At 29.9% G+C, this 27,747-nt stretch overlaps 2 protein-coding genes across 26 annotated transcripts in view; both read right to left on the bottom strand.

Annotated features, from left to right (window-relative positions):
- LOC129919740 (cell adhesion molecule Dscam2) overlaps positions 1 to 27,747 on the bottom strand; it is a 197,598-nt gene that overhangs the window by 97,098 nt on the left and 72,753 nt on the right. For 17 of the 25 annotated variants that reach the window (XM_056000728.1, XM_056000730.1, XM_056000738.1 and 14 more), the window contains exon 3: positions 14,226 to 14,555. In XM_056000728.1, the coding sequence (XP_055856703.1) occupies positions 14,226 to 14,555 (330 nt within the window). Of the gene's footprint in view, positions 1 to 1,562; positions 1,725 to 2,237; positions 2,400 to 14,225; positions 14,556 to 27,747 lie in introns of all 25 variants that reach the window. The other 8 variants (XM_056000736.1, XM_056000749.1, XM_056000746.1 and 5 more) reach the window with 2 other exon arrangements.
- On the bottom strand, positions 23,015 to 23,483 carry LOC129919742 (uncharacterized). The gene is made up of 2 exons (XM_056000757.1): positions 23,263 to 23,483; positions 23,015 to 23,166 (listed from the first exon to the last, which is right to left on the bottom strand). Exons 1-2 carry the CDS (start codon positions 23,431 to 23,433, stop codon positions 23,026 to 23,028), a joined length of 312 nt encoding a protein of 103 aa, XP_055856732.1. The 5' UTR covers positions 23,434 to 23,483; the 3' UTR covers positions 23,015 to 23,025.

Genomic DNA, 27,747 nt, shown 5'->3' with positions numbered 1-27,747 from the left:
CCAAAAACCGCGTTTTTGACCTCTTAATATTCGAGTACCTCAAAACGTGACGGATTCTGAATCAGCACAGCCTGGCAGTGTTATTAATAGAAAATGATATCGAGAAAAGCAAATAAATCAAACTATTTTGGATTTTTTATTTATTTTGAAAATGATGGTTTGTGAAAAATAAATAAATAATCAGCAAATACTTTTTCTGAGCTATTTTGGTTAAGAAAAGAACAAAAATATAAAGCTCAAAAAATGTTTTAATTCACTTATATTAATTTTGTGATTACAAATATTTTTTTTTTTCAATTCACTCAGTTTATTTATTTTTTTTTTAATTACTTTCAGTAATCTTTTTTATGATAAAAAAACTTATTTTTTTTAAGAAAATAAACTGGGCTTTCAGAATGAACAAAAAAAATTAATACTCATTTACGTGTTTTTGTTTTTAATAAAATGATATGAAAGGGAAAAAAAACAACTTTGGGTTTGATGCAAAATTGCGGATAAACGGTTGTCCGGAGAAAAAAAGTTTTGGGACAAACCAAAACTGTAATAGATTTTTGATTGGTTTTAAAAAAATATTTCGAATCAGACGTAGTTTGGCAAAGATAAATCCAGTTATGAGAAAAGGGAGCAAAAATCATAAAAACCGTCATAACTCGAAAACAGGACGAAAACGAGAAAATTAACTCTGAAGTTTTTCGACTTAAAATTACCTCACGAATCCATGGTTTTCATTTGGGGTGGTGACTGTGGGACACCCTGTGTACAATTTACACTGTAAATTTAGTAACACATTTATTCAAAGTTTTCCCAAGAGATTGGTTATACGAGGTTATAAAAAATGTTATTCAAGAACTAACGATTAATTCAAGTACATTTTTCCTTAAACTTAGAAAAACAATAAATTTAAAATATCTCAATTCAATTTCATTTCGGAGACTTCATATTTTAAGAATTTATACGGCCTTTTTAAAAAATAAGAGCGATTGTAAAAGATGGTCTACACTTTTTACCTAACCATCTTCTTTTGTGTGTCTTAGCTGCACATAACGAATATTCTTTCAAAAACAATTAGGTAAAGGCTATTGATAGCCCGTAGAAGCATTGCCAACTATACCTTTTAAATGCTACTGAGAAGTCAACGAAAACGATTTTTATAAGGCGATAAAGAGTAATGAAAAGGCATGCCTATTACTCGAAATCATATGCTGAAAATAGTCTAAGAGAAAAATTTGAGTTCTCAGTGGAAAAAGAGTTAAAAAGAAAAACTTAAAGAAAAGATTCCTCGAAATATTTAAAAGAAAATTCAGTTAAAATAATTCAATTACTTTCAATTTTTATAAAAAATTATTTCTATCTTACTTTGACTTTCTTCTTTTTAAAAAATACAATCTACAAAGCAAACAAAATTTAAAAAAGAATATCCCCTAAATCTTTTCAAATAATAAAAAATATATGTAAATGAATATTAAAATTATAAAAATAATATTTAAGGGATTTGGTAAGACTATAGTGATTCCTCCTTCACACTATTCCAATGTTTAACATTAATAAAATAAAACACAAACCATATTCAGATCCAGGCATAAAATTTTCATTTTGATCTGTATGCCATGATACAACAGTGACAAAATCTGCCACAAATGATGGAATTTCACACTTTAAAACAGCTGAATTTCCACGAATGACATAAGCTTTATTCACATCCGTGTCATAATATTGAGCGACAACTATAAAAATTTAAAATAAAAGTCCATTCACTATAAAAGTCGATCGTAAAAAATCTTAAACTAAAATAAAAAGGACACTTCACATCTCTTAATTTATTCAAGTTACAAACAACAATTATTTTTATCTGGGCACAGTTCTGTAAAACAAAAGATTTGATCCATACTCCTCAAGTACTTTTTCAAAATTAAAAAAAAAAATACTTCGCCTGAAAATATCCTTGATTTTTGAGGAAATAAAAACTTAAAAAACCAGTGACCCTAATCAATTGATTTGAAGTGTAAATACCATAGACAAAATTCTTCCCATAACGTTGACCAAGAACAAAACCCTCCTAGAAAAATAAAACCCCAACAAACGAATACAATTCAAAGGATATTAAAGGAATTAAGGATATGATGGCTATAAAAAAGGATTATAAGGATATGGCATTCCGCTTTGCTATACTATGTACAAAAAGCTTTTAATGTACAGAATTTTTATCTGTTTCTTTAAAACGATCCAACAACACAAACCATATTCAGTTCCAGGATAAAAATTCTCATCCTGATCTGTGTGCCAGGATACAATACTGACAAAATCAGCTACAAACGATGGAATATCGCATTTCAGTATCGCTGAATTGCCTCGAATCACAAATGCTTTGTGAATGTCCTCCTCGTAATATTGTGAAACAACTGCAACAATATTGATAAGATAATTCTTTTTTTGAGGATTTAAAAAATAAAAACAAAATAAAACGAAGGATATACAGTAGGGTGGGTCAAAAAAATCGAAATTCTTTTTTTTGAATTGGTACTCCGAAAAATCGATTGCTAGACCCCTCTAGAATATACACACCAAATATGAGCTCTTTATATTAATGGGAAGGTCCTCCGCTTTGCAATTTTCCATTTTTACATCAAGCTTCTACTAAAAAAAAATAATTTTTTTATTAATTGACTTTTTAGCAAATTTCTTTTCATATTCTTGTAGGAAATTGAACGCTCTACAAAAAAGGCCTTGTACACTTTTTTCGTTTATCTAACCGTTGAATAGATATTTGAGGTCCAAAAATCGAGAAAATCTTTAAAAATTCGTTTTTTGTTCTTAATTTTGTAACAAATTGAAAAATTATAATGATCAAACGCGCAAGACATATTCTTGTTGAAAATTGATTGCTCCACAAAAAAGATCTTATTAACTTTTTTCATTAATCTAACCATTCTAAAGATATTCGAGGTCAAAGTTAAAAAAAAATATAAAAACATTTTATATTTTTAAAAAATTTCTAATTCACTGAAACTTCATTATTTTCAAATTAGCAAGATATATTCTTGTAGGGGCTTAAACGTTCTACAAAAAATTCCTTGGAATGAAATTGATTGCTTTAACCGTTTAGAAGATATTCGTATCCAAACCAATGCTCACTGATTTCAATAGTTTTCTTATGACCCGTATGCATTGCGATTTGGATACGAATATCTTCTAAACGGTTAAAGCAATCAATTTCATTCCAAGGAATTTTTTGTAGAACGTTTAAGCCCCTACAAGAATATATCTTGCTAATTTGAAAATAATGAAGTTTCAGTGAATTAGAAATTTTTTAAAAATATAAAATGTTTTTATATTTTTTTTTAACTTTGACCTCGAATATCTTAAGAATGGTTAGATTAATGAAAAAAGTTAATAAGATCTTTTTTGTGGAGCAATCAATTTTCAACAAGAATATGTCTTGCGCGTTTGATCATTATAATTTTTCAATTTGTTACAAAATTAAGAACAAAAAACGAATTTTTAAAGATTTTCTCGATTTTTGGACCTCAAATATCTATTCAACGGTTAGATAAACGAAAAAAGTGTACAAGGCCTTTTTTGTAGAGCGTTCAATTTCCTACAAGAATATGAAAAGAAATTTGCTAAAAAGTCAATTAATAAAAAAATTATTTTTTTTTAGTAGAAGCTTGATGTAAAAATGGAAAATTGCAAAGCGGAGGACCTTCCCATTAATATAAAGAGCTCATATTTGGTGTGTATATTCTAGAGGGGTCTAGCAATCGATTTTTCGGAGTACCAAATCAAAAAAAAAATTTTCGATTTTTTTGACCCACCCTAATATACAGGGTGTCCCAAAAGTAATGGATCAAACGAAATATGCAGATAGGCCAACTTTAGGGCTCTCAGAATTTGGTAACTTGTTCATCCCAAATCCTTACGGGTTTCAATTTAATGCAGTTTTTGTGAATTATCGAAAAATCTCGACTTTGCAACAGTATTTTGCTTCCTCCGGTCATAATTGATTTTTGTTTTTTACAATTCTTTCACTAAAACAGTGTCTAATAATAAGAAATAATTATTTAATCAAAATATTTTTTATTTCATACGCCATTTTGCTGCAAATTATGTAACAGTTCCATGTTTTATAAAAACTCAATTTCTTACTTTTATTTGAGAGGAACATCCCGAAAAAAAATTGTATGGTGTTATACTGGTTTATTATTTTAAAAACTTGCCGTGTTATTGCACTTTTCAAAAATGTATAAAAATTTCCAAAGTTCAAATTAGAACGAAAGATATTACAATTTTAATGCAAAAAAACAGGGGTTTTCAGAGCAAAATAACAAACAAAAATCGAGGCTTTTATTCAAAAAGAAATAAACAAACAACAGTCGAGGAAATGTGGTTATTTTTCTTTGTTATTTTTCTCTGAAAAGGCCTGTTTTGTTGCATTAAAATTGTAATATCTTTTGTTCTAACTTCAAGTTTGGACACTTTTATACATTTTTGAAAAGTGCAATAACACGGCAAGTTTTTAAAATAATAAACCAGTGTCACACCATACAAATTTTTTGCAGTGTGTTGCTCTGAAAAAAAATTAAGTAATTGAGTTTTTATAAAACATGGAACTGTTAATTAATTTGCAGCAAAATGGCGTATGAAATAAAAAATATTTTGATTAAATAATTATTTCTTATTATTAGGCACTGTTTTAGTGAAAGAATTGTAAAAAACAAAAATCAATTATGACCGGAGGAAGCAAAATACTGTTGCAAAGTCGAGATTTTTCGATAATTCACAAAAACTGCATTAAATTGAAACCCGTAAGGATTTGGGATGAACAAGTTACCAAATTCTGAGAGCCCTAAAGTTGGTGTATCAGCATATTTCGTTTGATCCATTACTTTTGGGACACCCTGTATATGAACAAAAAAGGACAAAATATATATTTTATACATTTTAGTTTCGAATTTGAGTTTTAAAAAAGAAAAAAGGAAGAAATAAATGACTTGGAAGGATTGTTGGGGAATTTAAGATATTGCACATGCATTGCATATCTTTTTCTCTAAAATAAAAATTTTCAACCAAAAGCATGACGTCGTCATCGACCTATGTAGAAGAACTATTTTTTTTTTTGTTTGTTTAAATGTTCGAACCGTATTCAGAGCCAGGAAAATAATTCTCATCGCTGTCCGTATGCCAGGATACAACTTCGACAAAATCAGCAACAAAAGATGGAATCAGACATTTAATTACAGCTGCATTACCACGAATGACATGCTCCTTGTTGACATCGGCTTCATAATATTGCGCAACAACTATTTTTTTTATTGGACAAAGAGGAAAGGAAATACAAAAAAAAATATAACAGACAAAAATGTAGGTATTGAACGGAAATGAAGAACTTTTTTGAAAGGGGACCAATAAATAAAAAAAAAAGATGAAAAGAAATAGACGATATGATGAATGAAAGAAAATGCTTCCTTTTTGCTGATGTAGTTTTCGATCCAATTAAGAAGACGAAGACATTAATTTGCCACACTTTTGAACTTTTAAAGAGATCTATCAATTCAAAGGTATACAATACATACAAAAACATTTAAAAGACGATTTTAAATAGAAAATTAACCAAAACCATGTTTTACAAGTTAGCATTACCACTTTCGAATTTCGAAAATCTAGTGATGCAATTAACTGTCGTGAATTTGTGGTGAAAAAAAAATTATCGCGCCCTTTTTTTTAAAAATAAGCCCTGGTAGTTTTTTCTATAAATTTGAAGAGTCCAGAGGAAAAACAGCACGAGTCTATTCCAACTTATTCTGAGAAACGCATTTTAAAATTTTGTCCTCTATACAACTTACTACTATACTATTTATTTCCTAAAAGTAAGGATGCGATTATACAGGGTGTCCCAAAAGTAATGGATCAAACGAAATATGCTGATAGGCCAACTTTAGGGCTCTCAGAATTTTGTAACTTGTTCATCCCAAATCCTTACGGTTTTCGATTTAATGCAGTTTTTGTGAAATTTCGAAAAATCCCGACTTTGCAACAGTATTTTGCTTCCTCCGCTCATAATTGATTTATGTTTTTTACAATTCTTTCACTAAAACATTGCCTAATAATAAGAAATAATTAATTAATCAAAATATTTTTCATTTCATAGGCCATTTTGCTGCAAATTAATTAACAGTTCCATATTTTATAAAAAACTCAATTTCTTTCTTTTATTTCAGAGCAACACCCTGAAAAAAATTTGTATGGTGTGGCACTGGTTTATTATTTTGAAAACTTGCCGTGTTATTGCAGTTTTCAAAAATGTATACAAATTTCCAAAGTTGAAGATAGAAATGAAGATATTACAATTTAAAAACAACAAAACAGGGCTTTTCAGCGAAAAATAACAAAGAAAAATAAACACATTTTCTCGACTGTTGTTTGTTTTTTTCTTTTTGAACAAAAGCCTCGATTTTTATTTGTTATTTGTTTTGTTATTTTGCTCTGAAAAAGTTTGTTTTTTTGCATTCAAATTGTAATATCTTTCGTTCTAATTTCAACTTTGGAAATTTTTATACATTTTTGAAAACTGCAATAACACGGCAAGTTTTCAAAATAATAAACCAGTGCCACACCATACAAATTTTTTTCAGGGTGTTGCTCTGAAATAAAAGAAAGAAATTGAGTTTTTTATAAAACATGGAACTGTTAGTTAATTTGCAGCAAAATGGCCTATGAAATGAAAAATATTTTGATTAATTAATTATTTCTTATTATTAGGCAATGTTTTAGTGAAAGAATTGTGAAAAACAAAAATCAATTATGAGCGGAGGAAGCAAAATACTGTTGCAAAGTCGGAATTTTTGGAAATTTCACAAAAACTGCATTAAATCGAAAACCGTAAGGATTTGGGATGAACAAGTTACCAAATTCTGAGAGCCCTAAAGTTGGCCTATCAGCATATTTTGTTTGATCCATTACTTTTGGGACACCCTGTATAGTGCTCAGTAATATAACAAGACCTCATCATTAGTTTATTTTAACAAAAATTGGACATGTGCCGTTTTTCCTCCATATGTTGTACGCAACTGACGTAAAACGTCTTCGTTGTCGCGTCCTTACTTTAAAAACCACACCCTCTTAACAAAGGCAACTTAAAATCAGAAAACATTGGGTTTTTAATGCATTTCTTATTCATTACTAATTTAAAAAGAAATATTTATTGCAACTGAAAAAAATTTGCATTTAAAAAAATATTTATTGCAACTGAAAAAAAATTTGCATTAAAAAATTTTTTTTTATATTTTACATTAAAATATACAAAATTTTTTGCACTGAAAAAAAAAAATTTTATTTTGAATTTTTTCTTTAAAGCAAAATATTTTTATTTGCAATAAAAATTTTATTTTCAATGCAAATATTTTTCAGTTGCAATAACATTTTTTTAAATGCAAATCTTTTTCTTTGCAATACATTTTTTTTTTTAATTTCAACTGTTTTTTTTCAATTGATATTTTTAGAACCCCGCTTGGTGGTACCTACAAGTGTACTTTGTGGATCTGGAAAGAATCTTTTTCAAAGCTGCTTACTTTCAAAGCATCAACATTAACTAACCACCAAAGTTAACAAAAGGTAAAGGTACGTCTAGACAAAGAAAGTGATACCCATTCAATGAACTTGCTCAAATTCTGACCTGAGAAAATGCTTCTATATTTTTTAATTACTTCTCAGAGATCAAGCAATTACCTACTCTTGCTCAATTATGCAACAAATTTTTTACTCAAACACTGGCTCATCGTCATAACTATCTAAGCAATTATCCTCGTCTAATTTCACTATTTTAATAGTCTTATCTTTTTAAGATTCTCTTTTTTTTTAATTTATAATTACAAATTTTTACATGCGAATTTAGTGTTTGCTATTCTTCCACCCAGCTTTGCACGTCATATTCATAAATTACCCACGCTAAGTCGTGTCGTGCGAGTGTTAATTAAAAATTAACATTAAACTATGTTAAATCTTTTTGTTTTTGTTATTTTTTTTTTATTTGCTAACATCTTCCGGAAGTCATTGTCTCTATGTTTGTGCTCCCGATCCCACTGCCACCACCACGCCTTGACTGTAATTCTGAGTAGAATAAAAATAGAAAAAGACAAACTAGGAGACTTGTTTAATAAAAAAAAAAAAAATAGCAAACATTAGAACCCACCTACCAACCAACATGTTAGCTGGAATTAGTTACATTTCGAAGGAAAATGACATCTCGTTAATTCTAGAACTCGGTTAAGTACCTTAAAAATGTAATACGAAAACAAAAAGAACCAACAAAAATAGATTAAGTAAAAGTCCATTGTAAATGTCGTGACTTGCAACAATTTTAATGAGTTTTCATTCTGTTTTTTTGTTTTTGTTTTTTGCCTTAAATTACCACTCATCAAGGTGGTTTACAGACGCAGTTGGTGGGGATGTATTATTAAAACCCAAGCTATTTGCATTATTTTTTTATATTTGTCGCAGAATATGTTATTATTAGATGACACTTTGCTTTTTTCGACCATTGTTTGCACCTTGAAAATTACATGAAAATGTTCTGTTTTACGTTAAGTAAAATATTGTATTGGGTGCGGTAATTGGAATTCTTATTAAAGTTTATCATATAAATTATAGGTTTTGAAAAATAACTGTCAAATGAAATAATACCTAGAACAAAATAATTTATGAGACCCTGCTCGGGCGCCAATTTGTACCGCAGCTGAGAGAAAGTGATGTAAGCCTAGAAGAATAACCAACCTTAAAATGTTTGTTACTTTTTCCTCTGCCAATATGAACATTTATGCTCATATCAGCAAACGACTGTTAACGAAGTTATTCATTAAAACATTGTTTTTCGTTCATTCCAAGATGGCGGCTCTGGCTCAAGCTCGATTTTCCTATAAAAACTGGCTTTAAACTCGTTCTATGAAAAAAAAACTTTACGATCAAATTTGTTTCTATTTCAAATGTTTATTCCGACTGGACTTTTCAAAACCCACTTCTATCTACCAATAACTCCTAATTCCCATGGTGGATGCCTGGGCACATTACATCCTCAGAAAAAAGATGTGAGTTTCTACTTTTCCTTGAATTCAACTCGTAGCGGAAGAATTTATTTTATAAAATTAACGTTGCCATCTACAGTTCCAATCAGAAGTGAACAACTTTTTCGGACTACTTCGGACAGGTGTAATGCCGAGAAATGGACAGAGTCTCTAGGAGCAGGGTTGTAAGAAATTATTTTTTTAATGCATTTGTTTTCCATTACATATTAAAATAAAATGCATTTATTCAAGAAAATTTGGAACAAATTAAAATTTGGTATTTTCAAGAAACTTCATAAGTAGTGTAAAAAAATAAAATTTGTTTTTATAATAAATGAAACACCTTTTTAAATGATGTTTTTCAAAAAACCAAGTACGCTATTTTATTACTTGTATAAAAAGTTATTTTAAAAAAAAAATTTTCGAAAATCGTTGGAGCCGTTTTTTTAAAGTAATTTTTTATGTATCAAAAATTTCTAACATTTTTCAAAAAAAAAGTTGGTATGCCATTTTGAAGAAATGATTAATTTACACATAAAAACGAAATTTCAAAATTTTTCACCAACCAGTTTTCAAAAAATTGATTTTTCAGAAAAAAAAATTTTGAAATATTTTTTAAAAATCCAAAAATGCGTTTTTTGAAAATTTTCTAAAATTTTAATATTACTTTGCCCTAAACGCTTTTGTATAAAAATTTTCGTTGAAATCCGGTTAATTTTGTAAGAGATATTCAGAGACCAAAAAACCGTTCTATGACAGGTACCGTTAAAAACGGTACAAAATATATTTTTTGTTTTAATTCAGATGTTGGCTCTTATGTGTCTTATGGCTCTTATCGTTAGAGCCGTTTTCGAGTTATTTGGTATAAATTAAAAAAATTTTATGGGAGGTACACTTTCTAAGCAAGATATAAAAAAAAAAAAAAAAACAACTTTCAGAATTCCATAAAAATCATCTGTACCAAATTTGAAGAAAATCCATCCACCCGTTTAGGCTGTGGAAATGTGTACAGATGGACGTACAGACGCACAGACGCACAAACGGAATTGCGAGACCCACTTTTTTGGAATTCTCCATCATCGTAATGTTGGTTTTGATTAAAACCTCAAATTTTTTTTCGACACGAAACCAATACTTGCCCTATAGAGCAGCAAGTAAAAAAAATATTTATTGCAAATAAAAAAAAATCCTTTAAATAAAAAGTATTTACTGCAATTAAAAAAAAATTTGCATTAAAAAAAAGTTTTTTGGAAGTGAAAAATATTTGCATTAAAACAAAATAAATTCTTATGCCTTATTCCGTGACCTTTCTTTATTAAATAAATTTTATCTTCTTCGCTGGCTATAGGTCTTGTTTCGATTTTATCTAAACTTCTTTGTCGACGTTTCACGTGTGCTTACACGCTTCTTCAGGACTAAGAAAAAATAATTCTAAAAAATGCTAAAACGTATAGAATAAATACTTATCTTTAATCTTTTGATCTCCAATTAATTGCTGTTAAAGGTTTTTTTAGGTTTTTTGTCTCGCTTCAATATTTCAAAAATCAATAAAAAATGTCTTGAAAAAGACGTTTTCTGTTATCGAAATTTCAAAATATAAAAACTTTTTTTAATTATTTGATAAGAAATTCAAAAAAATTTCTTATCAAATTGAGTTGATTATTCATTTTAAAAATTCCTTTTAACAAACTGACTATAAATACTGCTAAGCCCTTCACAATCCGACCTCCTATTAACAGTGTTGTCTGTATCTAAAATATGTAACATTTCTAATATCATTCTCTTATTATAATGCTTTTCTGACTGTAAAATATCTACATTGTTATAATCTGGTCTATGTCCCTCACCTATGCAATGCAAAGCTAGAGCAGTTTTATGAGAATGTGCGTTATTAATATCCGATCTATGACCAGCTATACGATTTTTAAGCTTCTGCATGGAAGTACCTACATAAACTGATGGACAATAGTTTGCTCCATCACCTAAACATTTGATTTTATATACTATATTTGATTTATCGTTTTTAGAAAACTCACCTTTTAAATTTGAAAAAAGTGAATTTCTCAAAACATTTACTGATTTAAAAGCTAAACGAACACTATCTTTGTTTCTAATAGGAGCATCTTGAATTCGATTCGAAAGATGAGGAATATACAAACAACTTCTGTAGGAAAACTGTGTTGTATTTGTAACTAAATTTGGTCTAACCAACGGGTTGAAATATTGGTTCAACAAAGTTTTTATTATATTTATTGGAAAAGAATTTGATAGTAAAACATCCATGATTTTTGAAATGTTATTCTGACGAAAGGCAATATCACTGATATCCAATACTCTGGTTATAAAATTTTTTGCTGTATTAATAATGATTTGTTTTGGCTGTTGGGATAATGTTTTTGAAAATATTCCATATAAACCTAAAATTGTTACAAAATATGTGGATGACATTTTTGTTATACTTAAATCTAGTCATGTTAATTCAATTTTAGATGCACTGAATGGTTTTCATCCAAAAATTCAATTTACAGTTGAATATGAAAATAATGGAAAACTTCCGTATCTTGACGTGCTTGTAATTAGGAAAAATAACCGTTTGATATTTGATTGGTATAAAAAACCAACATCATCAGGTCGCCTTATTAATTATAATTCCCAACAGCCAAAACAAATCATTATTAATACAGCAAAAAATTTTATAACCAGAGTATTGGATATCAGTGATATTGCCTTTCGTCAGAATAACATTTCAAAAATCATGGATGTTTTACTATCAAATTCTTTTCCAATAAATATAATAAAAACTTTGTTGAACCAATATTTCAACCCGTTGGTTAGACCAAATTTAGTTACAAATACAACACAGTTTTCCTACAGAAGTTGTTTGTATATTCCTCATCTTTCGAATCGAATTCAAGATGCTCCTATTAGAAACAAAGATAGTGTTCGTTTAGCTTTTAAATCAGTAAATGTTTTGAGAAATTCACTTTTTTCAAATTTAAAAGGTGAGTTTTCTAAAAACGATAAATCAAATATAGTATATAAAATCAAATGTTTAGGTGATGGAGCAAACTATTGTCCATCAGTTTATGTAGGTACTTCCATGCAGAAGCTTAAAAATCGTATAGCTGGTCATAGATCGGATATTAATAACGCACATTCTCATAAAACTGCTCTAGCTTTGCATTGCATAGGTGAGGGACATAGACCAGATTATAACAATGTAGATATTTTACAGTCAGAAAAGCATTATAATAAGAGAATGATATTAGAAATGTTACATATTTTAGATACAGACAACACTGTTAATAGGAGGTCGGATTGTGAAGGGCTTAGCAGTATTTATAGTCAGTTTGTTAAAAGGAATTTTTAAAATGAATAATCAACTCAATTTGATAAGAAATTTTTTTGAATTTCTTATCAAATAATTAAAAAAAGTTTTTATATTTTGAAATTTCGATAACAGAAAACGTCTTTTTCAAGACATTTTTTATTGATTTTTGAAATATTGAAGCGAGACAAAAAACCTAAAAAAACCTTTAACAGCAATTAATTGGAGATCAAAAGATTAAAGATAAGTATTTATTCTATACGTTTTAGCATTTTTTAGAATTATTTTTTCTTAGTCCTGAAGAAGCGTGTAAGCACACGTGAAACGTCGACAAAGAAGTTTAGATAAAATCGAAACAAGACCTATAGCCAGCGAAGAAGATAAAATTTATTTAAAACAAAATATTTATTGCAAACAAAAAAATTTTTTTCAAAATTTGTGCATTAATTTTATTTGTTTTTAATATTCGCGGAATTTCTAACAATTTTGGCTATTTGAACATACATTAGGTTTAAAAATATTTATAGCACACATTTTGCATTAATTTTTTTTTTCAATACACAAAATCTTTTATTTCCAATAGTTGTTTTTTTTATGCAAAATATTTTTATTTGCAATAAAATTTTTACTGTCAATGCAAATATTTCTCAGTAGCAATAACATTTTTTTTTATGAAAATATTTTTTGTTTGCAACATTTTTTTTTAATGCTAAATTTTTTCAGATAGGTACAATATATATATTTTTTGATGCAATTTTTAATGCAATATTTATTGCAAATAAATGCAATAAATATTTTTTTTTATTTCAGGTGCATTTTTTTTATTGATATTTTTACAACCCTGTTCCGACTCGTGGTTAATTGTAGGCATTATCCATTCTTGCAAATTATTAAAAATTAATTATTATAATTATTCATGGAGTTATATCTAAAACTTAGGCAAATGATTTTGATCGAAACTTTAGGGCTTAACGAATGCGTGGTCCAAAAAAAAAAACTAAAATTTTTATATAAAGTTTCTTTTAGTCTATTTTTAATTATATTTTTAATGAGTTCTACTTTTCTTTCAGTTTCAAGTTTTAAATTTCTTTCTTTCTATGTTTATTTAATTCAGTAATTAGACACTAAACATGATAAATAATGTATCTCCATGTGTGAATGTCGAGCAATAAAAAAGAACTATTACTCTCTTTTTTTTTAAACAAAGCATGTGAAGTAAAATTAACGGCTATGGGATAGTTAAATAAAGAACAAGAACCAATAAAAAAAAATTATAAATATTAATCCAACAAAGATCTAAAAAAAAAAACTTAAGCCAACAACAAAAAGAACGAAGAATGACAAAAGAGTCGCGTGGGAAACATCATCATAAACCATGTTTATACGATGACAACTTTGATAATGACGATGATGATGGCCTACTGTTTGGAAGCAGATAACACAACAAAGTGTCATCACTTGATGGCAATGATGGTGTCTCGTAGTCGTTTAATTCTTCTTAATTGGATCGAAATGAATGCATTGTATTGTACTCCCGCCGTTGTTATCGTCGTAGCATACATATCCCGTTGCACTGCGAAAAAAATCAATTTAATAATTCACCACAAAACTCAACCCAGACAGAAAAGAAGTGACAACAACACAACATAACGGAAAAAAAAACAAAACACCAAACAATCCCATCATCGTGAAAAAGAAACACACTCATACCGGATCAGAAAAAAACAAAAACCCAAACGATGACTCGCACGTAACGCTGAAATCTTCTGTAAAAAAAAAACATAACCCTCAGATCTATTGTCCGAAATAGTCTGTTCGCTCTCTCTAGAACAATGACAACTTACCGGCTCTAACATGGACGTCCCGTGAAATAATCGATCCAAATTGATTTCTTGCCAAACACGCATAAACCTGGGCATGAACTTCCTGGCGATAGTCTTCAGCGCGGAACGGTGGGAACACCAATTTGCCATCAGATGACACTTGCCGCAAACCAGGAACGTCACCAACCGCTGTACCGTCACTTCGGATCCAAATTATTTCGGGCAAGGGATTTCCGCTAGCTTTGCATTCAACTTCGGCACCAGTTGAGTTGGAAAAATCGATTCGGTTGGTTGGTTCCTTGAGAAAAGCGGGTCCTTTTTGGTCGGCATCTGGGGGATTGCCAGCGTTACCTGAAAAAATCCCAAAAAAAAAATATTAGTATAATTTGAATAAAATGATGGTTAATGTGGGTTTTGGTTTAAGTGAAAAAAAATCATAAATCAAATAAATTTGTATAGTTGTTATAAGGTTTAGGTCAATAAACTGACAAAAGTTTTTTTTTATGTGGGAGGGAGAATTCTTTGTGCTGAATGAATCAATTTTTGGAATAAAAACAGAAGACGTTAGAGAAGATAAGTGTGGGAAATAAATTTGGCTGCAGGTAGCTTTTGTGTTTTTGTTTGTTTGTTTGAAGGGGTTTTGAACACTTTTGGACTTTAAACGCCACTTAAATTTAAAAAGATCATAATTAATTCTATGCTAATTTATTGTTTTATTTAAATGGGTTTAACGTATGTAACAAATCGGTGTATAAGAAATCTTTTGGTCACAAATAAATAACGTTTTTATGAAAATACTTTTAGAGATTATGGACTAAAATTCTAAATTCATTTTGTTTTCGGTAACTTAAATAAGTCTAGTATTTATGAATCGGGAACTAATTTTAGTGACACCTTTCATTATTTTCCAAAGAATTGAGAATGTAATAAATTTTTGTGTTGGGCGCCAGTTGATTCAATTTACTATGCATCTTTGGTCTATGAATCGATTTAAATTTTTTTTAGAATTTTAAACAATGCCAGTAGTATGTTTTGGTATGTTCTGGGACAGAGGGTGCACAGGGTGCCAACAGGGTGCTATCTTAATGCATGAGTATAACTGAGAGGGTGCTATAGTCAAACACGGGGTGCGATTGTACGTGGTTGGTGTGAATGAGAGGGTGCTATGGCAAAGCAATTGTGCATTGAAATGTGTACGAGTAAAATTCCTAAAGTATAACTGAGAGGGTGCTATAGTCAAACACGGGGTGCGATTGTATGTGGTTGGTGTGAATGAGAGGGTGCTATGGCAAAGCAATTGTGCATTGAAATGTGTACGAATATAAGTGATAAAAATACACTGCTTCGTGATGTGCGTCCTGGCTGCAGGTACCTAGTTGAAATGTGTACGAGTAGAAGTTATGAAAATACACTGCTTCGTGATGTGCGTCCTGATTGCAGGTAGTTGATGCTTATGGATGATAATGCGAGATCAATGGAAAAGGATCTTTTTAGTTTTTAGATGAATGAGAAAAAACAAAAATCCTTGATCCTTTTTTTCATTTGACACATTTTTTTTTCTATGCTCACTAATTGTATTGGTATTGGCTATTTTAGTGAGAAAAAAAAAAATGTCTCAAATATGTACCTGCCTACATATCTTAAAATTAAAAAAGAGGAGGAGAGTATTTAGAGTTAGAAATTTGAAATTTCGTTTAAATACTCCCCAATTTTTATGATTTCCATCAGTTAAGAAAAACAATTTCAATTAGCTATAACAATTAAAAAAATAAAAAATGTTCACTGAACTCGAGTTATATATTGAACACTTCTACTCCGTGTGCTGGGAGCACATGGAGCTGCAGATGTTGTTCAGGGAGTATCTGCGGATGCTCCGAGAAAAACCGGACTTTGGAAGACTAGTGGCGCTCTACCATGGGGCGAAGATGCTTTACCTGCTGGCGATAGAGGATGGGTTCGAGGTCGAACCCCCACCCCAAATTAATTTTAACAATTTTTTTCTTTAAATTCTTTTTATATTTTTTATTTTATAAATGCACATATTTTTTTTTTCAATATAAATAAAAATTTAAAAAACATATAAATCATTTTGTGTTATTTTTTTTTTGTATCCAGTTGCTTCTCTTTTTTCAGTTGTTTTTTTTTCAGTTCAATGCTGTTTTTCTTTTTTGTTGGGTTTTTTTTTATTTCTTCGATTTTTTTTTTCTTCATCTACAACGTCTTCCTTCTCTGTGGTTCCTTTAGGTTTTGTAGACTCTTCCAGTTAAACATAAAACTGCCATTTATTATTTTCAGCAATATGTGTAATGTATGAAAACGCCAACTAAGGATACGGATGGCAGTTCCAAAAAAAAAAAAAAAAAAAAACACAGCTAATAAGTCGTCTTATGGTAGAGATATCCACGAATTATGTTCAGATGAGAAACCAAGCCATTTGACGTAATATTGATCTTTTTTCTTTTTAAGTATTTTTTCAATGAGGTATGTATCCGGGTATTTTGTTTTTTGTAATTCAAGATCATAGAATCCACCCTTTATTGGTTGTCCTTCAAAGTCTTCCAACAAATAAGTTACAGGGTTTGTATGTTGAACTTTTATAATTTTAAATATTTCAGTTGTCCAATTTGGAGTGTAACCTTTTTCAAAAATATGTTTATATTTACTTATTCTAACGAATTCTCCAACATGAAATTTGGGTGTAATATGAAGTTTGATATGATTGTATGCTTTAGAGAGTATTTGCTTTTCATTTGAGAAATTAATTTTTGATGGTTTCATTTTTATTGTGCGATGAATTGTATTATTATATGTTTCAGTTAGCGATTTTATCATATCAATCCAACGAAATGAACCATTTGTACTAAATTCCTTCCACATCTTGTTCTTCAAGGTGCGATTAAACCGTTCAACAATTGATGCTTTGAGTGCACTGAATGTAGAGTAGTGATTTATTCGATATTTTTTCATCAGATTTAAAAAAAATTTATTATAAAATTCTTTTCCATCATCAGTTTGCAAGTTGTTGGGTCTGCGGTTTCCTTTTAATATACTTTGCATTGCAGCAGTTACATCCATACCAGATTTACTTTTAAGGGGAACAGTCCAAGCAAACTTAGAAAATGCATCTATGACTGTAAGAAGATAATGATAATTATCATTTTCCGATGAATAGACTCCCATTTCAACCAAATCGGCTTGCCACAATTCATCAAGTCCTTTTATAATGACTCGTCTTCTTTTGAAATTTCTTCTTGCTGGCTTGTGTAATTCATCAACAATGTTTCTTTTGCTCATCTTATAATTGATTGAATAAAAAAATGCAATGTGTTTTCTTTTTATAATTTATTTATTCTAATCTTTTATATAGTAACAATAGTTTTCTAATTTTTACTAATCTATTTTCAAGCATGTAGCACGCACAAGTATCTGGTCCTTCTTTACACATATTTGATGACCATGGACAGTTTATGAAATGACAGCCATAAACAGTATTAGTAGAAGATACGTTTTCAAATGTTCTGAGAAAGGATATACTTGATATAAGATATTCATAGTGTTCATCAAGTATGATATGTTTATTCGTTTTCAGGAAGGTTAAAATTTCGTTAAAAATATTTGTTGTATTTATCTCTGCCATTATTATATCTTTTCACAATCCTTACCAAAAGAAGAGTGAAATCAATTTTACTTTTTCCGTGGGCTATAGGTCATTAAAATTTTCTTCATTCGACTAGATTAGACAAAAGATTGTTTTTTTTTTTTCTCGAGGGTTATATAGACGTTTTGAATGCATTTTTTATCCTTTCTCATAACCGTAATAAAAAATTTCATTTTTATTACCATAACACATTTTCTTGCACCGTAATAAATACGTCTTTTTTTATATATTGACTTTTTTATATACATATGTATATATTTATACATATATATATATATATATATATATATATATATATATATATATAAATATATACATATATATTAGCAGGTAAACAGCATAAATATCAGTTTTAAGATTTGTAAGAAGGTATTCAATTTTCGTGAGTGTAACAAGCAAGTAGGTATAGTTTTGTTTAATCATTTTCAGTTTTTCGTGTTTTCAAAAAAACTTATAGTTCCATTTCGTGTTTCGATTTTCAAATTCTGAAAGTAATCCGTTTTGTTTCGTGTTTTGATAATTAAATTTTCTGAAAGTAGTCAGATCTTATTACATCAAATTCGTTTTGTGTTTTGATATTTAATTTTTCTGAAAGTAGTCAGATCTTTTCTTTTTTCCTACGTTTATTAAAACTTTAAGTACCTAAAAATGTTCGTTTGCCAAGTTTGCCAGAAATCGTTTACTGTGAAGAGGTCGTTGGTTAGACACCAGCTAAATATTCATCCTGCTGAAAAAGTAGTCTTCGAATGTGATATTTGTTTAAAAGTTCTTTCAAGGAAGGATAAACTTGTGGAACATACGAAAAACCACCATTCAGCTGGAGTTGATGTGGTAACTTATGAAAGGTGTACTAAAAAAAGGGAGCTTTCTCCACAACCTTCCACTTCTACATCGAGAGCTGTGAGCTTTAAGAAACCACGGATTTCATTTGAAGCAAATGTTGATAAAAACAGCAGGAAAAGGGAACTTTCACCACAGCCCTCAACATCGAGAGCGATTCAAAACAAAAAACCGAGAGTTATTTTTGAAAGGTGTTACATCTGCAATGTGGATGTTGAGGAAAACAAAATGCAAGAGCATGAGTCAACATCTTCTCACAAGAACATTTTGGATACACTCTTTGAGGGCGACGATGGAGAATTTGCGGTAGAAAACATTCAGAGGATACCTACTATAAGATGTGAGATCTGTGATGAGGATATAGAAGAGAACAAAGTGAGAGAGCACGAACTAAAAGCCTCACATAAAAACCTTATCGATCTAGTAACATCTGGAAATGGGTATGAACTACCGCAAGATAATGAGCGTTGCGAGATATGCAATATCAATGTTGAAAGAAATAAAATGACCCAACATCAGAGAAAAGCTTCTCACAAGGCATTAATCATGCAACTTTTTTCTGAAAATGTGAGCGTGATCAACCAAGCATTCAGGAATCGGATTAAGACCTATAGCATAAAGATAATCGATGAAAGTATCTTAGATGTTAATGTCTTATTTGCTAAGCAGAAATCATTGATCAAAGAACTGTTGGAAAATGAAATGGGAATATTAAGATCATTCAAGATTAATATTGAACTTTTCGGCGATTTTGTTAAGTCGGACCCAAATTCTGATGAGCTGATTTCCGATGTTAAAAGCATGCAGACGAAGATGTGTGTAATGCTGAGTAATAACGAAATAGAAGAGAAACTCCAAATATTGATTGAAGAAATCAAAATTAAACTAGAGGAATTTCAAGAAAAAGATAGCGGATGGGCTTTGCTTTCATTCAGCAGACTTGAAATTAATTTAAACAAATATCAACCTCTAGGAGGCTCAATTCATTTTACCTTACCAGATATAATAAAAAATAAACACGCATGCATAAACGTCGAAAACCGGGATGAATTCTGCTTCAAATGGTGCATCGTAGCTGCTATGTATGAAAATGATGAAATAGCAAGACCACAGAGAACTTCATCATACAGGTGTGAAAACAATATTGCTGATGATGTAATTGAAGTGAATGGGAGACTTTTGAACTTCAAAAACATGATATTCCCTCTGGCAGTAAGAGATGTTAAAATCTTCGAGGAAAACAACCCTGAGATCAGCGTGAACGTGTTCGGATATGAGATAAGTGAGAAAAATAATCTCCAAATTATTGGTCCATTTTATCACACAAAAAAAGAACAAAGTAAACACATAAATTTACTCTTTTGTGAGAATAATGATGGGACAAAACATTATGTATGGATCAAGAATATTTCTCGGTTAATAAGATCACAACTAACCACAAACATGAGAAATGGTCATCTGTGTAATGGCTGTTTACAATATTTCGCAAGTGATGACGTGATGAAAAACCACAAAAGTGAGTGTTGTAAGGTAATTACAATAATGCCAGAGGGAGATAAATCTTCAGTTAAATTTGAAAAATATGGACGTAAACTGGAAGTTCCATTTGTTGTGTACGCTGATTTCGAATCCATTTTGCTCCCAATAAGTCAGCAGCAACCAAACCCGAGCTTTTCATCAACAACGGATATTCAACAACATGTACCCTGTGCATTTTCTTACTTCATCAAATGTACATTTGATGAAAAATATAATTTGGAAAGAACTTTTGTCGGTAAGAATCATATTTAAAAAAAATTTTCTTTTTGCTTGAATACTTTTTTATTTTTATAACATATTTGTTTTGTTTTTATATTTTTTTTTTTTTTAGGTGAGAACTCATCAGATAAATTTGTTGAGATGCTGGTGGAAGATCTTACTCATCTCTATAAAGAAGTTATTCAAAAACCAAAAGACATACCCATGCTCTCAATAAGAGAAGATTTTCATCAAAGACATTCACCATGCTGTCATATATGTAAGTTAAATTTTAAGATTACTGATGTAAGGGTAAGAGACCATTGTCACCTCACTGGGATGTATAGAGGACCAGCTCACGGTCATTGTAATCTAAATTTTAGAGTACCTAAATTTTTCCCCGTACTTTTTCATAATTTTTCTGGATATGATTGTCATCTTTTTGTTAAGAGTCTATCGAATATACAAGGTGATGTTTCAATAATTCCATTGAATAAAGAAAATTATATTTCTTTATCCAAACGGATATATTTAGACGCTAAAAACACTTTCGAGATACGGTTTTTAGATTCTAATAGGTTTCTTCAATCGAGCATTTCATCCTTAGCTAAAAATTTATCACCTGATGATTTGAAGCTTACCAAGAGCGTTTTCCATAACATCGAATCATTCAATTTGATGCAAAGGAAAGGTGTTTTCCCCTATGATCATTTAGATTCATGGGATCGATTTGAGGAAACCTCTTTGCCATCTAAATCTAAGTTTTACAATAAAATGGTAGATAAAGAATGTTTAGATGAGGAATATAATCATGCTCTTAAGGTATGGAGTCACTTTAATTGTAAAACATTGAAAGATTATATGGTTCTGTATCTCAAAAGTGATGTTCTTCTATTAGCGGATATTTTTGAAAGTTTTAGAAAACTTTGTATTTCGATTTATGAACTCGATCCTTGTCATTATTTTACAGCTCCTGGGTTATCATGGGATGCTATGCTCAAAACGACAAAAATAAAATTAGAGCTACTAACCGATATTGATATGTACAACTTCTTTAAAAGCGGAATAAGAGGTGGTTTATGTCAATGTAGTCACAGAAATAGTGTAGCTAACAATAAATATATGTCTACCTACAATCCAAATTTGTCATCTGAATATTTAATGTATCTTGATGCTAATAATTTGTATGGATGGGCAATGTCACAATCTCTTCCATATGGCAATTTTCAATGGGATAATCCTGAGCTCTATACTTCAGAGCACATATTAAACATTAAAGGTGATGATGTTGGATACGTATTAGAAGTGGACTTAGATTATCCATCGAGTATTCATGACTCACACAATGATCTACCGTTTTGCCCTGAAAACATAGTCACCCCAGGATGTAAAATTCCAAAGCTAATTGCTCACCTTAACTCGAAGAAAAAGTATACAATTCATTTGAAAACGTTGCAGCAATGTATTTCTAACGGTATGGTATTAAGTAAAGTACATCGTGTGATGAAATTTAGCCAATCGAATTGGCTTGAGAAGTATATAACACTTAATACTGATTTTAGAAAAAAAGCCAAAAACAAGTTTGAAAAAGACTTCTTTAAGTTAATGAACAATAGTGTTTATGGGAAAACTATGGAGAATGTGGAAAAGCGGAGAAGAGTGAAAATTGTTTCAGAATGGGATCCGCAAAGAAACCAATTTTCAGCAAGAAAGCTGATTGCCCATCCAAGTTTCCATAGCGTTAGCGTATTTACACCAAATATGTGTGCTATTGAGATGAGTAAGGGAAGTGTCACACTTGATAAGCCTATTTACTTAGGTTTTGTCGTTCTAGAACTCTCCAAGTGGTTGATGTACGATTTTCATTATGAATATATGAAACCGAAGTTCAGCGATAAAATTCGTTTAAATTATATGGATACAGATTCATTTATTTATTCCATTTTTACAGAAGACTTTTATGCAGATATTTATAATGATGTTGTCAATCCTGAGAGATCTAGGTTTGATACTTCTGAGTATCCTATTGATAACATACATAATTTCCCTTTAAATAATGGCAAGGTATTAGGACTCTTTAAAGACGAGAATAACTCAAAAATTATGACAGATTTCGTGGGATTAAGAGCCAAATTATATTGCTTCAGAGTTGAAACCGGTGAGGTGACAAAAAAAGCTAAGGGAATAAGAAAATACATTACAAATAATTTAGAATTAAGAGATTATAGAAATTGTTTAATTAAGAAACAAAATATTTTTAAGAAAATGTATATATTTAGAAGTAAACAGCATTGTATATATACGCAAATGTTAAATAAGAAAACATTGAGTTGTGATGACACGAAAAGGTATATACGAGCAGATGGTAAGAGTACATATGCCTGGGGTCATAAAAATATTCCATAGATTTAAAAATTCATACTTTTCGTTTCATGACAACTCAATGACACTTTACTGAATGATGAAAAAAATAAAAAAAAAAAAAGAATAAAAAAAAAAAATAAATAAATAAAAATTAAATAAAAAATATTTATGTTGAATTTTAAAGAAAAAAGTTTTATTTTTATTTCTATTTTTTGTTCACAATTATGGAAGGAATTTTGTAATTTCTAATTTCACTGATCGTCCAAAGGGGCCTTTGTAAATAATACAAAATGTTGCTGTCTGCGAATGAATAGATTGAATGGTTTTTTCAGATAGCTTGTTGTATCGTGCTGGAAGGAATATCTGAAAAAAGTAAGAAAAAAAAAAATATAAATTTAGTTGTTTAAAACAAAAAGGAACAAATATAGTAAGATAAATGCAATAACAAAATATACTTACATCGTGTCCACCCAGATCTACAACCAGCTTTTCTCCAAATTTAGTTTGCACTTTTTTGATGCCCATAATTGGATATCTATGATTTTGTTCTAACTCTCTTATATTAATAAGAGTATTGAATTCAGATACGTTTTCAATTTCTGAAATTTCTTGTTGGATTTCTTGATTCATTTTGAATGTGAATATAAAACAGAGTTGACTTTTCGGATGCTACTAATAAAATTTAAACTCGAACCGTCCAATTTATACAGATTTTCTCTCCTCCAACTCCATTTTATTTAATTGCGCTTGGGTAAATGGTTTAATATTGTTTTTTTTTTTTTTTTTTTTTTTTTTTTTTTTTTTTTTTTTTTTGTTCCCTATTATTTACTCGAACTCCATTTTCTTAAAATTACGCGTGGGTAAATATCTTATTTTTTCATCTTTTAAGACGCATCCAAAAAAAAAAAATGTTTATATATAGATACCTATATTTATATATAGCTCCTTTTATGTTCTAAGACAAATATGGGTGAGTATGTATATATGTGTTTTGATAATAGACCTTTCAGACGTTAGGTATATATATTTTTTTTTCTATGCAGCTGAGAGTAGAGTTTATATTGATTTTCTTATCAGATTATTTCTGAACATGTTTATTCCTGTTTTTTTTTTTTTTTTTTTGTATTTTCGTTGCAGCAGGTTCAATTATGTAAGTTTTCTGACTTCGCCCGTTAATGGACTGTACTCAACAATACGATCATGAATAATCATGCAATATATCGATGTGTTTTGTGGTACAGTTGCTGTTGTTTTGATTTCAAGTTTTACATCCACAGGAGCAGATTTAATGGATTCGTTTTGTCGCGAACAATCAATTACTATAATTGGTGCAATTTCTTTATATTCTTCTCGTGACAATAGCGGTTGCGATTGCTTGTTGTAATAGGATTGCTGAAATCTGCTATACATATCATATAGAATAGCATATCGTCCAGTAGTAAAATCAACATTCAAATCTTCACGGGGATATGATTCTGAGTTCAGATGTACCTTAACATTACTCAATGTGCAATGATCGAATTTGCTCACATCTTTACCTTTTTGATTTTTTCGATTTGATTGTAGACCAATTATAATATATCTAGGTTTTTCGAGTTGACTAGAAGTTTTAATTGTCCATATATGATCGGTGGCTGCTGGAAGTGAAGGATATTCATACATTTCCCAGTTTCTAAAATGAAATTGAATTGGTTTTGTTTGTATTTGCTTCAATAGGTTAAGTTTTTCCACATCTGCTAGAGTGATGTGAGGAACTCTCCATTGCATTTTTAAAATTTTGATTCTCAAATCATCTTTTTCCGAAATGAATGCATTCTCATCAGTTCGAGTACGAATTAAAATCAATTCATGTCTCGCATTTGTTATTATCTTTTTATAATCTTCAGCAAATCCTAATAGATTTTTTAATGGGACACAAAAGTTAAACGTGCCAGATGAAACCAAAATGTTCTCCTTTCCATACCATGATGCATTTTGTAGATTTTTACTTTCAATTTCATTAAAGGATATGTAATTTTTTAAAGAAGTTGTGATTCCAACATTTTTATTACATTCAATATCCACTCCATTTAATTCATAATGTATTTCTTCAAAAAGAAATGCCATTGCATTATTAGATAATCTTCCTGTCTCTGAAATTAAGTCATCTGATTTCTTAAGTGTTCCTTCTATGTAAATGAAACTTTCACTGGGGAGAATACTCAGATCTTGTTGTTGAATAGAAATACGTATTTCATCACTTGAATTGTATGACTGCAAAAATGGTGAGTAACTGTGGTACTCAATTTTGGAAATGCTATTATCATAACCAGGTGTTTGGGTTATATTCAATATTCCACTCATTTTTGATTTATTTTTTAATAACTCTTTTATTTTATTTTTAAAACAAAGCCCAAAGACTGAAGATATGATTTATTTTCGGGTGAAAGATTTGGTCTTGTCAGCTTTGTTGTCCTTGTAGAACTAATTGAATTATCTCCGTTGTGTTGGGTTATATTATTATAAATTAACATTATGGAACGATGGTTTTAAATGTAAGCGAATGGTTATTGTTTCTCCTCTTAAATTTATCAACTCTCCGTCTTGATCAACAAGCTTCAAGGAAATTGAACTTATTCGTTTGACATTCACGGGTAAATAGATGACGTTCCTCGGAACTTCAATGATTTTATATCCAGGTCCTGTCTCTGGTGAGAACTCATGTATTGTATGTACTGGGATATTGTTGAGATACGATCCAGTTATAATATTACATTCAACTCGTATAACATTTACTTTATTTATATCAACAGGTAAGTCTGAAATGTGTAATAAATCAGCTTCCAGAACTCGTTTACTGAATCCCAATAATTTGCCTATCGATCGTTCTTTTTCAAAGTGTAATGCTTCTGTGCTTCTCACTTCACATTTCATTGTGTTATTGTTTGCTTTGATTTTCATTGAAATTGGTAATTTTTTTCGTTCTAATTTGGATTTGATAAAAGTTTGAATGTCATCTATTTCATATGACCCTGTTGGAATTTCGATAACATGTGATCCAATATGAAGCAGATTATTTCGGTCATCAACATTTGGTATGGAATTATATGTTTGAAAATCTATTAGACCACACACGTAATCTTGATTTAAATATAAAGGTGGAAAATACTCCGCCGTTAGATTAGAAGTATTCCCGCTTAAAGATAGTGTTAGCGACATGACAATAAAAAAGACAATGAAAGTTTTTTATGAATAGTTTGTTATTTATTGATAATAGCACTTATATAAAAATTTTAAACATAAATGTCCACAATTTACTGAATCATAATCTTGATACTTAATATAGTTATATTTAATATTTTTACCTAAATACTCGATTGTTTCAAGCGGTGGTTGAAGATTTCCAAAACTATCAAAATATTCTATGTGTTTGCCCTTTTTATAATACGCTACCCAATGTGTTCCTGCTCCATTCGAAGAATCTAGATTCACTATTCCACATTCATTTTTAAATGGTTTACTCTTTGGTAAATTGTCACGCATAAAAACTCCTCTGAAATGTGGTAGTATCTTCTTGGCAAAATTTCTCAAATCCACTTCATTCAATGCACGCTTGGGTAGCGATTTTATAAGTTTTTTGACTGCGGACTTAAATAAAGACCAAGACCTTTTCTATATGGTTTCAGATGCAAGCCGTTACCTACTGAAATAGCTTCCATTCTCTTATTATGACGTTTTTTTTTCATCCAGTTCCTTTTTTGCGTTATTAGCCTCGTTGATAGCTTTAGCGATTCCTGTTACACCTCCGGATAAGGCTCCAAGAGCTGAAAGTCCAGCGAAGAGGGGTACAAGAAATGGAATAACACCACCAATTTTCGGTACTGAAATAACTCTCGGTGTTTTAATGTTTTTTCCATTGTTCTGAATCGTTTTCTTAGCAACTGACAAAGCTACTTTTATAGCTTTTTCGAGATTATGTGGTTTTTTCTTTTGAAGAATTCTACCAAGATTTTTAATTGTTTTATTAAAGGTAAGTACGTTTTTAGACTTTATTTTTTTCGAATTATTTGTTTTTTCACTTTTTGAGCAACCCATTCCTAGTTTTACTTTTGCTTTCATAAGATTAGTAACTATCATAGCATTTGCCCGTTCACTTATACCTGCGTCCTTCGATGTTACTCGTTTCCAGGCTTCTTCAGCTAAAACCTTATCTGCTGTATGTCGTTCAGATGTATTTTCAAATTTAGAATAGGATATATCGTGTTGTTTGCATGCCTGATCAAGTAAATTTATTCCAGGATCACCTCTTGCTAAACGTTTTTGAAGTTTGGTTCCAGGTCCACAATATTGATAACCAGGAAGATGTAGTTCTACAGGTAACTTATTGATTACTGTATTTATTAAACCGTCTCCACTCACGACTTTTGGTTTACTGACAAACTGATTTGAAAAATCAAACATTTTTATAGAAATAAAACTAACTTTTTCTATATATTAACAAATGAACGGGTTGTAACGTAATGAGAATTTTTAAATATAATCCTTATATTTTAAGGAAATTGTTTAGTATCTTTCATCATGCGTTTCATTAAACAACAACAACTTCTACCAGTAAAAAATATGGATTTGAGTAAAAGTAATGAACCAAGAAAACATGGAAAACTATTACCCAATAGCATAAGAGGTTTAATTACAGGACCATCAAATTGTGGGAAAACGAATGCTATGATGAGTTTACTACAACATCCAAATGGATTAAAATTTGAAAATATATATATTTACTCAAAATCATTACATCAACCAAAATATGAATTTTTACGAAACGCTGTCAAACCAATAAAAAATATGGGATTCTTTACGTTTTCCAATAACACTGAAGTTATATCACCTGAAAAAGCAAAACCGAATTCTGTATTTATCTTTGACGACATTGCATGTGAAAAACAAGATACTATAAGAAACTAT

Source organism: Episyrphus balteatus, chromosome 4, assembly GCF_945859705.1.
Source record: "Episyrphus balteatus chromosome 4, idEpiBalt1.1, whole genome shotgun sequence".
Classification (NCBI taxonomy): domain Eukaryota; kingdom Metazoa; phylum Arthropoda; class Insecta; order Diptera; family Syrphidae; genus Episyrphus; species Episyrphus balteatus.
The sequence above is the reverse complement of the archived record's forward strand: the minus strand, read 5'-3'. Positions and strand labels throughout refer to the sequence as shown.